The sequence below is a fragment of the Toxorhynchites rutilus genome, chromosome 3 (assembly GCF_029784135.1).
Source record: "Toxorhynchites rutilus septentrionalis strain SRP chromosome 3, ASM2978413v1, whole genome shotgun sequence".
Lineage (NCBI taxonomy): Eukaryota > Metazoa > Arthropoda > Insecta > Diptera > Culicidae > Toxorhynchites > Toxorhynchites rutilus.
The window spans coordinates 41,764,819-41,779,281 of record NC_073746.1 but is presented as its reverse complement, the minus strand read 5'-3'; the positions used below and the strand labels follow the sequence as shown (position 1 = coordinate 41,779,281).

The 14,463-nt window shown below is 39.5% G+C and overlaps 1 protein-coding gene across 5 annotated transcripts in view; it reads right to left on the bottom strand.

The window, feature by feature from the left end:
- LOC129778241 (protein sickie) overlaps positions 1-14,463 on the bottom strand; it is a 475,861-nt gene that overhangs the window by 184,081 nt on the left and 277,317 nt on the right. For all 5 annotated transcript variants that reach the window (XM_055785016.1, XM_055785017.1, XM_055785018.1 and 2 more), the window contains 3 exons: positions 11,853-11,989; positions 11,462-11,630; positions 1,704-3,320 (listed from right to left, as the gene is read on the bottom strand). In XM_055785016.1, coding sequence (XP_055640991.1) covers positions 1,704-3,320; positions 11,462-11,630; positions 11,853-11,989 — 1,923 coding nt within the window. The remainder of the gene's footprint in view (positions 1-1,703; positions 3,321-11,461; positions 11,631-11,852; positions 11,990-14,463) is intronic.

Below are 14,463 nucleotides of genomic sequence, written 5' to 3'. Positions count from 1 at the left end.
AAATGTTATTCCTGAGTCATATCGTTCCATGTCATGAAAATCAATGGAATAAAATTGTGTTGATATCAATACAATTATTATTTTTACATTTAATTATGTAAGTTTCAACAACTTTAACATTAGGTAAGAAAATTGTATTGCAGAGCTCGGAACACTGCCACGGCTGCCTATGCTTTCAAAAACAGTAAACGGAAAAATATTACATTCAATCAAAATGCCTCGGCCAACGAAGAGAAGGGTTAAGGCTGTCCAACGTGAGTATGTGAAAACAATACGATCAACGAAGGAAAATATTAAGGAATTATCAACATCGAGTTACTATGCGGAAGAACTTGTTAATACCAAAAGAGCCCCAATTCGCATGTGTTATAAATTTGCTCATGTTACGCTCGCGTATAATCAGAATTTTACTTTATATGCAAATGCACCTTCTGTATATATTTATATTTGCAATTGTTCATCGGAACATATCGTTCATAAATTTTACTTTAGTATTGAATTGTTTTTTTTTTCAAATGTATTCGAAGACTCGTGTCAATGAAGCGCCACACAGTCTGATAAGTGAATTGATCTATTTACGGGTGCTTTGCTCTTCTCTCACAAACACTATTACCCAATTTTTACACGTGGTTTTACCTATACTACTACAATGGCTAGCTTCCACCTTCACCTTAAAGTCTCTTTAAAACAAAGAAGAAGAAGAAATACATTGACAGAAAGGAGCAAATTGCGACATATGACCAGTTCGTATATTGTTCTCACAAAGGCAAGAAAGAATCAGTGATTCTAAAAAGTCACGCAAGCCATTAACCATTTTCAGGCTCACCGAAACTTTCTACTAGAGAGTTATTTATGAAATTTCGTTACATTTACAAATAATATTTGAAATGATGAACAAGAAAATTGAACAAAACGAATGCGTAGTCCTACTTCCTAAGCGGTCTTGCCTTGGATACAACCCCCTATAATTTTTTTTCATAAGCCCTTTTCGATAATTAGTCGTGATCTTATTTAGACAACTAATATCGTAAAATGGCATCATACCTAGTGCCGAAGAAGTTGGAAAAGTTTCAGCTAGATCAAAAATATTAAATTTAAATGGTTTGTGTTGGTTGAATGCTGCAGCATGTACTTTCCCCCCAAAAATCACCAATTGACCTAACGCACGCATCCGAGATAGGATGCATATCGATTTTAATTACAACCATACAGTTCGGTGCTGCTGCACGAGCAGAATAAATTGGGGACTGTAGAAACTTATTGGGGATAATACCGAAAACAAATAGCCACAGGGAAGCATCGTTCGAAGCCATCCAACAGCGGGGAACTGAATCGACCCTAATCCCCTAAATTAATTCCTCAGCATGTCTCGCTTAAGTTATCCCGCCGCAGCCGTTGCCGCCGCCGAATGATGGTCCGGAGGGCACCGAACAATTGTCACCAGCCTTCGCCCGTCACCACCGAATCTTCTCTACCGAAATGTGTGTAAGCTGTCGTCCTCGCAATGGTAAACAACACATAACACCGGGTCGCATTTACATCCCACACACGTCTGATCTTTCGCCCAGACACCATCAGTTTATTGAAACGTAAATTATTCGCCCCAATGCACACACTTTTTCTTGGCCGGCCGATAAGAGTGTTTGTTTTTGTTGTCACTTTTAGGTCACTTGAATGAAAGAAAAAAAACACGTCCGACTTACCTCTCCTCGATCGTCGTGGGCAGCTGGGTTCGATTCCGCAGGGAGCTGATATACTGCTGGCGGTTGGCGGCGGTGAGCATGGCGGTTGTTCCGCCTCCGCCTCCCTCCGACAGATACCCGTTGTCCATCGAGTCCGAGTAGCGGGCCGGTATTTTCCGCAGGGCATCTCCGTCGCTGCAGTAGCCCTGGCCGCCCAGATCCTCACAGTATTCGGATATGTAGTGATGGCCACGGGCGCCCCGCGTCGGAAGCGTCACGTGACTGTTGTATCCGCGCAGCAGAGGACGCATCGGAACCACGGTAATTTGCTTCTCTTCCTGCTCGTAGATTGTCCCATTCGTGCCGTGCTGGCTGGTGTTGAGAATTTTACTGGGAACCGTGTTGAACTTGCTGTTGGTGCTGTTCAAGTTAACATCGTTGAACAGAAAGGATGGGGAGGACTTCTGGGGAGAATGCAGACTGGACAGAGGCTCGGAACCACTCTCTGAGCCACTTGGACGATACACCACACTGCTGGACTCACTGGAACTGGAGTGCTGCCCCATGGAAGCACCTTGGGTCGAGTTGGAGTGCATGCTGTCACTCATGCAGCTCGGAATTTGCTGTTGCTGCTGTTTTCCGAGGACATTGTTGTTTCCACTGACACTTATAGGGGTCACTACATTCATCCGGTCACTGTTGTTATTTGATATGTTATTCTGATGCGGGGGCAAATGCTGCGGTGAGACCAGCCCATTTTGCATTCCGCCGAACCCTGCGAGCGCCCGGTCCAGCTTGCCCAGGTCGTCCTTTTGTTTGTAATCTGGCAGGAGTTGCGGTGGTTTGCTTGTTCCTTTCACAGCGGCCATCGGTTTCGGAATCCCAGTGCAAACTGACGGCGGGGCGACCATCGTTTTCGGAGGCTGTATCTGTGACTGTTGTTGTTGCTGCTGCTGTTGCAACAGCAAACTAGTTTTGCTTTCGGATTTTGCATCAAGTTTTCTGTTACCCATGCCTCCCACAGAGCCAGGTTTCAGCTTCGATTCGGACTTCGAATTGCCGCCGCCATTCGTGGTCGGCGTCGTCGTTGTCGTCATGGCCGTTGGAATTTTGTGCACTTTTGGCGTAATCGGAATGTGCGTCTCGGGCTGATCCTTGCCCTTCTTGTCCCCTTGGCCCAATTTTCCCGCCGCCTTCGCCCCGGCATCCTTCGAGCTAGATTTAGACGATATGAGCTTTGATGATTTCGAGGATGACGATGAGAATGACACTTTGGCACTACTGTTGGCAGTGTCCGTTTTCTTGACACCCGACTCCTTGAACTTCCCCACCGGGCCATCGTTCAGGCTAAGGCTGGAATCGCTCCGCTCGCTTCGAGCCGACGAAAATCCACTGCTCGAGCTGGTCCGCTTCGATATGGTTGATTTGGCAGTTTTATCCTGCTTCTCCTTGCTGTTGAACAGCTTCAGCTTCTCCAGCATCGACTGCTTCTGCTGGCCACCCCCATTCTGACCGTGGGCACTGGTAACATTTCCATTAGGGATTAGAGCGATGTTATTGTTGATGTGGTTGTGGTTGCCCGGCTGGGTCGCGTACGGATTGGCCGGAATCTTGCACGTGGACTGTGGCTGACGGAGGCTGAAATGAAATAGAACAGAAAAAACAAGGACTCAGTCAATGTATGCTGGAGCTAGAGAGTGGGAGAGCGGGGGTATGGGAAATGCCATAAAACACATTTAATAGAAATATTTTGCCAGTCACAGGTTGATTTATCGGTCTGTGCCGTGTTTCGGTAAATTGCTCATGTTGATTCGTCGTGTGGTTTGCCGAATCGACGGGAAATGATTGCTAACTGCTTTTACGCCGCTCTGAATGGGCACAGCAAACACACGCTGCTAAATTGATGATAAATCACAAAACTGGCGAGGTCCATATTTCAATTAACAATTTCAAACTTAGCCAAAACAAATTCAGCTCTGGCAAAAAAAAATCTTATTTATGGTATACTGTTTCTATACACCTGTTCTACGCGAGACTCCATGAAAGTATTCAGGGTATGGAGCCAAATAAAACAAATTATGTGTTTTGATCTTAAAATCATTTGAATTATCTTATTTTTCAGAAAATGTGCATTGAATTCATGAGACCAATTTTATTGACACACAAAAATGATAGGAATTAAAACGTAGAATCTGTTGGATAGTCTTCAACGCATTAAAACAGTCATAACATTTTTATGAAGCCATTAGTTTGAACTTTGTGATTTTTTTTATGAATCGATATAAATATAGCGATAAATAAATAATCTGAATTTTCATTAACAAAATTAACATAGTTTCATTGATATTACACTGAAATAAAAACGCATCCAAAAAATTGGACTCGATTATCGCAAAACGAACATTTTAAAAATGACTGAAATTTTTTTTTCCATTTAGTTACAAATTGTGTCACAAAATGGGAGTATTTGCGCTTTGAATTTATCTTTATGACAGTTTCACATTGTCTATATCTAAATACACATAATATTTTCAAGCTCAGGTATTCAAGTATTCAATTGTTTATCAATATAGTATTCGAAACACAATAGACGAATTTCATGCCAACTCGACTGATCGTTGGCAGCACCATCTAAGAAAGCAGCGAAACGTTGTGGGTGTAAACACATGGGTCTTTTAAGCAACTTTGCATACTTGAAATATTCCAAAAAGTATTGGACTACTTTTTTAAAAGTGCCAAAAACTTTGTCTTGATTTTTTCCAAAAAATTATAACTCAAAAACTATAATTCAAGTCAAAGGATGAAATGTAGGAAATTATTTCTATTTAAATAAAAAAAAAATTTTTCAATTCTCAAAAAAAATATGAATAGCCCTTACAATTTCCAATAAGTCGTCTACACATCGGAAGATGGGCACTTTTACAGGGAAAAAGGTTTTCGAACAACAACTTTTTCACTTTTTTTTTAATTTAAAAAAATAGGTTTTTTGAGAAAAAAGAAATTTTAATTTTTAAAATAATTTTTTTTCAAAAATGTTTTTGGTAATTTTTTATAAAAGTTTAAACATTTTCTTACATTTCATCGTTTGACCCGAGTTTTGTAGGTATTATAGTTTTTAAGTAATTTTTTTTTGTAAAAAATCAAATAAAAATGTTTGGCCCTTTCAGAAAAGTGGTCTAATTCTTTTTTGAATATTTCAAGTCAATCATCAATGAACATCACATAAAAATAATAATTTCATTGTTGAACACGTAAAAATCCGCCACACAAACATCTAGTTTGCATTGGAAAGCGCATTTTATAATATATAGTTCATCGTTAAAAATACAGTAGAACCCCGATTATCCACTAAATAGTCTGGCTCGGCCACCGCGAATAACGAAAATCGCGGATAACGCAATATACGACTAAAAATAAGGTGTAAACACGAAATAAAGATATTTCAGCATGAAAACTATATTTTATCAATGCAGAAAACATCAAACTATCTGCAAGGTCGTGTGTCCCAGTGATCAGTTAATATGAAAGCTATAACCAAAACAAAAGAGCAAGCGTCTACGTCTTACTGACAAATTTTGGGAAGCTCTACAGGATTACAATGGAACTCGCTTCCGCAGATAATCCGTCGCCCCGTCACCCAGAAATGGGTAACCTTTTTCTCTTACAAATTGAGTAGGATTTTTAGAAGGAATTTGATAGAAAAAATGTAACTATAGAATGTCCAATGTAAGAAAATCATGACCATAATGTTTACACCATACTTTTTTTTAATTTATAGTACAGATGGCTTGTACTGCAGTTTTTGACGAAACCCATTTAAGAAGACTTTGGCATGTGTTATTGTTGCCGATTTGCCTTCAAATTGAAAAAAATAAGTAAAAAAAACTTTTTAACTTAAACGGTTTCTTTGTCATTAAACATAATAATAATACAGATAATGTACTAAAAGCTAGGAAACTGTTAGGGAAGTAGCAGCTAGTAGTTATCCTGCCCTTTCCTTCATTAATCAAGGACATTGAAGAGACGAAAATAAAATAAAGGGGCAAATGATGAAACCATTAAATGCAGATAATGTCAATCCAACATACCCATCGATTTTATTTTAGTCTCATCAATGTCCTTGATTAATGAAGGAAGCTAACTGCTAACTGCTACTCGCCTAATTATTTTCTAGTTTTTAGTACATTATCTGTATTATTATTATGTTTAATAGCAATTTCATTTGACACCCATATTGATGGGGTATTGAAGAAAAAACATTCAACGTTTCACCGTTTTATAGTGGTGGTCATTTTGGATTTGAATTTATTTATAAATAACTATGTTCTACTAGTTAATCCCTTTCATTTGATACCCATATTGATGGGATTTTGAAAAACAAATATATATGGCGCACTTTTGTGGTGGCGGCCATTTCGGATTTGCATTTTTCCATAAATAAATGTGTTCTACTAATCAAGCCCTTTCATTTGATACCCATATTGATGGAGTTCTGAGAAAATTTGTGATCCGCCATTTTGTAACGGCTGCCATTTTGGATTTTCAAGATCATGAATTACGCAGTTTAAAATGACTGCAGAGATAAAAGTGTGTTCACCGGAAGGAGGTCAAATTTATATTAATGTGGGACAGTGCTACATACAAACATATTACAGGGCAAGCTAAATAAAACCGTTGAATAAAAATGGGTGGATTATATCTATGATATAACACTCGCAAGGTTGAAGTGGGACTGCTTGTTTGTATTGATTAAATAATTGATTGAATGAAACAATTTCCGAATTCAATTGAATTTACAAAAGTTCCCCCAACTTGCATGTATTTGCAATGGCAATTTCCCCAGGCACCTTGGTTTTGAAGCCTGCATTAAGGAAACCGTAAATCGGGCCAATCAAAACGGGGCAGATAGCATTTAACAGTTATTCAATTGTTTATCTAAGGAAAAATAACATTTTATAAACTGTGATAGATGCGAAGAAATATTTCCTATCAGTTGATGCTAACATCATTCCGATCTATTGGAAATGCTCGAGTTATTAGCGTTCAAAATCTTTCATTTTTACCTGCTTGTTTAGGTTTCCATTTTACCCCCTATTTTTTTCGGTTAGACGTAGTCCCACATCAAGGCGGAAAAGAATTGAGTGTGACATCAGCATTAAAAAAAACTGTTCTCTGCTCGCTGGCTGGAACGAAGCTGTGTAATAGAAATTGCGTATGGTCGATTTTAATAATAAATCCTCATGACACCCTTAATGAAGGATTTTTTCCCATACATCCATTGCCATCCTTATGTACATGTATGATAATTCGAACCAGTCCTAGACATAGTTCCAGATATTAACTCTCCTAGTATTCAATATCCTTGATTCGACTGACATGAATGCCTAGCATTTGGACAGGCAAACGGCAGGATAAAATATCTCAAGACAAGATTTTTCACTCCAGGTAGCAATATACCTTGTCGCCGATTCTCGAGAGGAATGCGAACAACCAACAGACAGAACAAATACAACCGATCGTTGTCTCAATCTATTAGAAATTCTTATCAACGTGTCAGATAAGCAACTGTAGGTAAAATAAAACCGTAAAAAAATGTTCTAAATGTTAAAAATATGTTTGAGAAAAATGTATAATGAAGTCCCACTGTATAAGTGAAGAAAAAAAACGATGAGCAATGGATTGACAATTTTTAATCTTTGTGTTTGTTTTAAAATACGACAACATAAAACTTTGTTGAACTTTCATAATCAATCATAATCAATTATTCATTTTCTTCCAAATATCGTAATGTATCGAAGTCCGGACACTTAAGCGCTTACGATAATAACTACAACTACTAAAAATATTGACATAACAGAGCATGAAAAATATCGAATTAGAAAGCTTTCATGTGTGTGATGAATCACAGAATTCCACAAAATCATGTTTCAAAATACGTAAATTCCTTCATTGGGATTTCAAATCCGAAACACAAATATTTGTTTTGATTTTTGTCATTTTTTGTCAACAGCTAGGTACAATTCTTGACACTACACTAAATTGATACAATAGTAACTTTCAGTCATTTTAATTCAACATGCAAAAAATGTAATGGTTTTAGTATGATATTAAATATAATGAAAAAGTGTCCGGATTCAAAAGCATTACTGTATCTATATTTCATACATTCAATCGGGAAGCAAGAAGGAATTTGACCGGCTATGGTAGGAAAAGGTATGTTACAAATGTTGGTTCGTTTAGTATCAATAGCTCTAGCACTTAATTTTACTCCTGATTTCATAAAGATTTTCATGATCAATTTAAACCCGACAGCACATGTTTTTATTTTCCTCTAGAATTAGGAATGAGTTACGTAGCCATAGTCGTTTTGATCATAATTCGTTTCGACATACCGTTCTGAATCATATTTCGGACACTTTGTTCTAATATCTTGAAATGCTTAATGCACTGGTGATATAACTATCAAATTAATATCACAATTGCTTCTTTAGAGTAATCCCTTGGTTTCTCTATCATTTCACATGAGAGCTACATTTAAATTATAACATAATCGTCAGAAATCTTACAACACTACTCATTATCGTTTGTGTCTGACGTTTCCTTAGCGTGAGCACGTAGAATTTACCCGTTCATCAATATTTAAATTTCTCCCGTGTTCCATCATTTCTCATCATCGTTAACAGTTTACTGTGATAGTGTTTCACAGTTGACTATAAAATATAATCAAGTGTAATGCGAATTTTTCGTTTGTCCGAAATTTGATTTAGTGTCCGAAGTTTGATTTTTATTCCCTTCATTTGAAAAGCATTTCATTCGATGATTTTCTTTATGTTACCAATCAAATAGGTACCAAAGTAGGAAGCTTAAAAGCATATTAAACTAATTTATTAAAAACTAGCTGACCCGGCAAACTTCGTCTCGCCCATAATTTATTTTTCGTTGTCACATCCACGTTTTGTTATTAAGCGCACGTTAATGGGCTCAATCGCAAAAATACTCATTGATTGATCTTTTAATATACCCTTTGGAATTACCCTTTACTATAAAATTCCTAGTGTTTCTACCAAAACTCGTCATTATAAAATCAGATTATTTTCAGACACAATTCTTGTTCAAGATTTTTCAACCACTTGCAAATAACATGGTTCTCCGTTACATGGAATAAATGTTTGATACAGAAAATATGATAGAATAAAGACAGCCCTAAATCGGACAATTCCTTTCTAGAGTTCTCTTATGAACACATTCGGTGATCCATTTTAAAATATATATATACATATATATATATATATATATATATATATATATATATATATATAGATGAAAGACGATATAGGAGTCTGTTTTATCACATGTTTAAAAATCCATTTCCACATTCGAACGAAGATCAATATCGTTAACGCAAACATCAAATGGACTTAACGCTTGTCAATATGTAATTGTAGTACATATGCGAATTGAATTTTTCGAACTTTTCCATTTTTTTTTTAGAGTTCTCCGAAAATTTTCAATTGTCATGTTTGGTTGGAGTATGTGTATTATTTTTATGGGACCTCCTCTACATTCCACCATCATCGAAACAATTCACTAACCAAAAACCCTCATATCCCAAATTTGGCTCAATTTGCTTGATTATTTCTCGAGTTATACAGAAGTTTGTGTTTTATTCGTATGGCAGCTACCCCTTAGCGAGAGGCGAGGAGTGTCTATTCACCATAGAAACATTTCGTGCCCCCTAAAACCTTCACATGCCAAATTTGGCTCCATTTACTTGATTAGTTTTCGATTTATACGGAAATTTGTGTTTCATTTTTATGGCAGCCTCACCTTAGAGAGGGGGAGGAGTGTCTATCCACCATAGAAACATTTATTGCACCCTAAAACCTTCACATGCTAACTTTGGTTCTGTTTGCTTGATTAGTTCTTGAGCTATGCAGATATTTATGCTTCATTAGTTTGGAAGACCACCCCCCCCCCTTACCTTGGGAGAGGGGAGGAGTGTATAACCACATTTTAAAAACCCTAAAACCTCCACATGCCAACTTCGGTTTCGTTTGTCGAGTAATGCAGAAATTTGTGTTTCATTTGTATGGCAGCCCCCCCCCCCCCTTAGAGAGGGGGGAGGAGTATCTAACTACTATAGAAACATTTATTGCCCCTTAAAACCTCCACATGCCAAATCTGGTTTAGTTTGTTTGATTAATTCTCGAGTAATGCAGAAATATGTATTTGATTTGTATGGCAGCCCCCCCTTAGAGAAGGGGGAGGAGCGTCTCACTACTATAGAAACATTTATTGCACCCTAAAACCTCAATATGCCAAATCTGGTTTCGTTTGTTTGATTAATTCTCGAGTAATGCAGAAATATGTATTTGATTTGTATGGCAGCCCCCCCCCCCCTTAGAGAGGGGGGAGGAGTATCTAACTACTACAGAACCATTTATTGCCCCTTAAAACCTCCACATGCCAAATCTGGTTTCGTTTGTTTGATTAATTCTCGAGTAATGCAGAAATGTGTATTTTATTTGTATGGCAGCCCCCCCTTAGAGAAGGGGGAGGAGCGTCTCACTACTATAGAAACATTTATTGCACCCTAAAACCTCAATATGCCTAATTTGGTTTCATTTTCTTGAATAATTCTTGAGTAATGCAGAAATTTGTGTTTAATTTGTGTGGCAGCCCCCCCTTAGAGGTCTCAAACTATCACGAAAACCTTCCCCGGCCCCAAAAACCCCTACATACCAATTTTCATGTTGATCGGTTCAGTAGTTTCCGAGCCCATAAGAATCAGACAGACAGACAGACAGAAATCCATTTTTATATACATAGAAGATATCAACCAACCTGTGCATAAAGTTTAGATCTGTTTTCCGCATCATATGCCTTAAGCGTCCGAAATATGATTCAGAACGGTACAAAGATAAATTGTTCAGGGTTATTCTTGAAGCGATTGATTATCCGTAGGGCCTATGTTTTTTTTGAGACTTTGAATCGATTATAGGATATGTAAATTCACCTTTAGATAGTGATCAAGGAAGATTTTAGTCTGGGAATCATAATAATTAAAAAAAAAGTCGCACCATTAAAATGGAATTATTCTCAACACTGGTTCGCAATTTTTCCGAAATCCGAATTATGGTTCCTTACAGTGCTCTTATTGTGAATAAATTGCTATGAGCGAAATATTTAGAGATTAGCCAAACCAGTTTATTTTTATTACAATAATCTCGGAATATGTGCCAAAATCTCATGTTCGTCTTAGGCTCATTACACCTGGTGCCCCTTATAAACAAATACATCTCTCCCTCCAAAAATCTTCGTCTTCCCGACGAGTTCTAGAATATTCATAGCGTATTTCCCCACCAAAATATTCAAAAGTCTCAAACCCATAAATTCAAACTCTAGCCATCCTCTGGGAATCACACCGTTTAATCAGTTTGTTCGAACCCCAAAACCCTCCAGGCAAATTTACTCCCGTGGAATGAGCAACAGCCCGTGGTATCGAAACAAACACAGCTCCAACCCCAACCCTGTGAGCTATTCCCCGAGAAATAAAAACGCACCTCGGCTAGGCTTAGGCTCATCTTCTCGACAACAACACAATGACAGAATGACGCTGGCATTCATTTTTCTCCCCCTCGCCGAACAAAAAACAACCGCAGTCGCGCTTTGCTTTGCTCTCCATTACCCCAAAAGCTTCAACAGCAGCAGCAACAGTGGTATGACTCATAATTTTCATCATCGTGTTTCGGCGGACCGACCGATGCCGGAGCTCTTACCTGCTGCCGCCTCCTTTCGGGATCTGCGTTATTATTGCCGTCCCATTATGCTGCGGACTCCCAGGGCAGCTGTTGCCGTCGAGCGGAGTACTGCCACTGTTTCCACCGCTGCCTACGCCGCCACCACCCCCACTGCTGAGGGTGTGCTTCTGCAGGCCCGGATGAAGTCCTGTTGGAAGGAACGGAAAAATAAAACGTGAAAAGAAGTGAAATTTTTGAATGGGATGTGGAGTTTTTAATTCCTGTCTTTTCCGCTCTTGTTCAGCGAGGTGAAATGGGTTGTGTTTACAAATTGTACAGAATGCGTGTGGAAGTGACTGAAGGATGAGGAATTAAACGGGAATTGGTTTCATATTTTAGCAAAGAATAAAAGGCAAACTCTCTAACGCACCTGACTGCTGGTTGGGGGTCGGTGGCAATGGTCGCACTTTATCCGGCGGACAGCGCCGGGTGACCATGACGGTCGCCGGCAGCGGAATGGCCGTACCCCCATTGACCCCGGGTTTGGTGTAGGGCACCGGCAGTTGTCTGTAAATAAACGGAAAGGAACAAACCAAGTTAGTGGAAGTTATAATGACATTAATAAGTAATGTTTGACCCTTCTTCGGTCGCCGGCGGCTTCTCTCCTCAACGAGTCCATATTCAACAAAGCATTCGATATCACGACGATGTGTATCTACCTTAAATTTATGGAAATGACCTTCCTCCGCAGTGCGCTCTCTCTCTCACCCACCCACACACAAAATACAATTGCGCGCGCTTCGTAACATTCGTTTCTCTCCCGTGCCAAGAAGTCAAACGCCCAGAAGCCGTGTCGACGTCTTCCGGAGGCTCTTCGACACATTTGTCGTTCAAAACTATGTTAATTTAAATACGCTCATTCCGTCCCTTCAGTGCAGACCTTATTGAGAGCGGGGCGAAAGCGGCGCGACGGCGAATAGGTCATCACATTTACATAATCTCCTTTGGAGAATGTTTAATTTTCTCGTAAGTCCGAGACATCAGTGGGCCCGATGGGGCGAAGAAAGTGTCTCCGATACTCCTGCGCCGCGTCGTTGTCGGCATCAACGCAACGGAGTATCGATGCATTTATTTTTCTTTTTTTTTTTTGTTGTCTTCGAACCGTTACCTACCATTGAACTGTACACAAGCGGCAATATTTTTAGTTTAGAATACATTTGAAATTCAGCACGCGTTCGTTCGAAACTACCGTAAAGAGTAGACTAGAGTAGACCGACTGCGCGTTATGCATTCGCGTTAAAACAGCAGCGCCGATTGGATACCCCGTTCCAGCTCGAGTAAGGTAATCTCGTCGGGAATGACCCGATTTTGGTCCAGGAAATTCTCAACAAAATAAATTATTAAAACGCCACTCTCTTCGATCTGCGCCTAACAGTTCACACAAGAGTATCATTACAATGCAACAGAACGAATCTGATTGCACCAGCAAGCCTTACATTGCAATGCGGTTGACTATGAATTATTAATGACTGGGAAATTTCAGCGCCCAACAAAAGGTGCATCGGGATTCATGGCCCGTAGCGAACGCGTTGTGGAGTATAAATTGCAGTACCTTTCGGAGTGCCGTCGTTTTTTCGATCCGGACGACTATTTCCCCCCCCCCCCCCCCACTGCAACGGAACAAAGCGCTGCACCGCAGATGCAATTTGACAACAAAAGGTACCCCAACCCTTTCTCCATTTCTGCTGCAACATAATATTGCTCGGGGGATTAATGCAGCGAACGCTTTGAGGCACCGCTAGCGATTATGACAATCATCAGTGATTACCGGATAGGCGCTTTTGATGCTAGTTTAGTTAGCAGTGTCATTTTGGATGGTTCTTTAACATTTGCCCGAAGATGACATTTACGCGAACGTCAAATAAACCCAAATGCTCAGAAATGTGCAATTTTTTTATTAGGTATTTGAACATCTATTTATAAAAAGCGTTAGTAGTGCAATAAGAAAAATCTGATCCTTCTATATTATTGGACACCCAGGAGGCTGGTTGTTTAAAATATGTGCTCAGATGTATTCAAATTCCTCGATGATTTCACAGACAAAGTTTCTTAAGACTGAATAGTACGTTCCTAAGTGTTCCTGAAAGTCCACGATTTGATGATTAAAACTACTTAAAGTGCATCTACTATGATGTACCGCGACAAATTATTAAAAGAAATATAGAATACTAGCTGACCCGGCAAACATTGTTCTGCAATATAATTTATTTCTAGAATATTTTGATTGGTAAAAATAACGAATATATTAGGCTGTCAAAAAAGTCCTGCGGTATTTTTTTTGAATTTTCATTTGTTCATAAAATTAGTTACAATCATCTGTTTTAAGTCAAATATGCGCCGTTTTGTTCGATGACTTGTTCCCAACGAGATGCCAACTTCATAATACCCCTGTTATAGAAGCTCGCTTCCTTATTGGCAAAAAACTCGGATAGCCAATTTTCACAGGCCTCTTTTGTGGCTAGCTTCTGACTACCTAGCTCGTTCGCCATGGACAAAAACAGGTGGTAGTCACTTAGTGCAAGATCCGGACTATACGGCGGATGCAAAAGAACCTCCCATACGAGCTCCCGGAGCTTCTGGCGCGTCACCAAAGAAGTGTGTGGCCTGGCGTTGTCCTGATGGAAGACAATGCGGCCTCTGTTTATCAAAGATGGCCTCTTCTTCATGAGTGCTACCTTCAAGCGGTCCAGTTGTTGGCAGTACAGGTCCGAATTGAGCGTTGGCCATAGGGAAGCAGCTCATAATAGATTATTCCTTGACAATCCCACCAAACACACAGCAGAACCTTCCTGGCCGTTAATGAGGGCTTGGCCACCGTCTGAGCCGCTTCAGCGGGCTTCGACCACGACCGTTTGCGCTTCACGTTGTCGTAAGTGACCCACTTTTCATCGCCAGTCACCATCCGCTTCAGAAACGGGTCGATTTTGTTGCGATTCAGCAGCGATTCACATGCGTCGATACGGTCAAAGATGTTTTTTTGC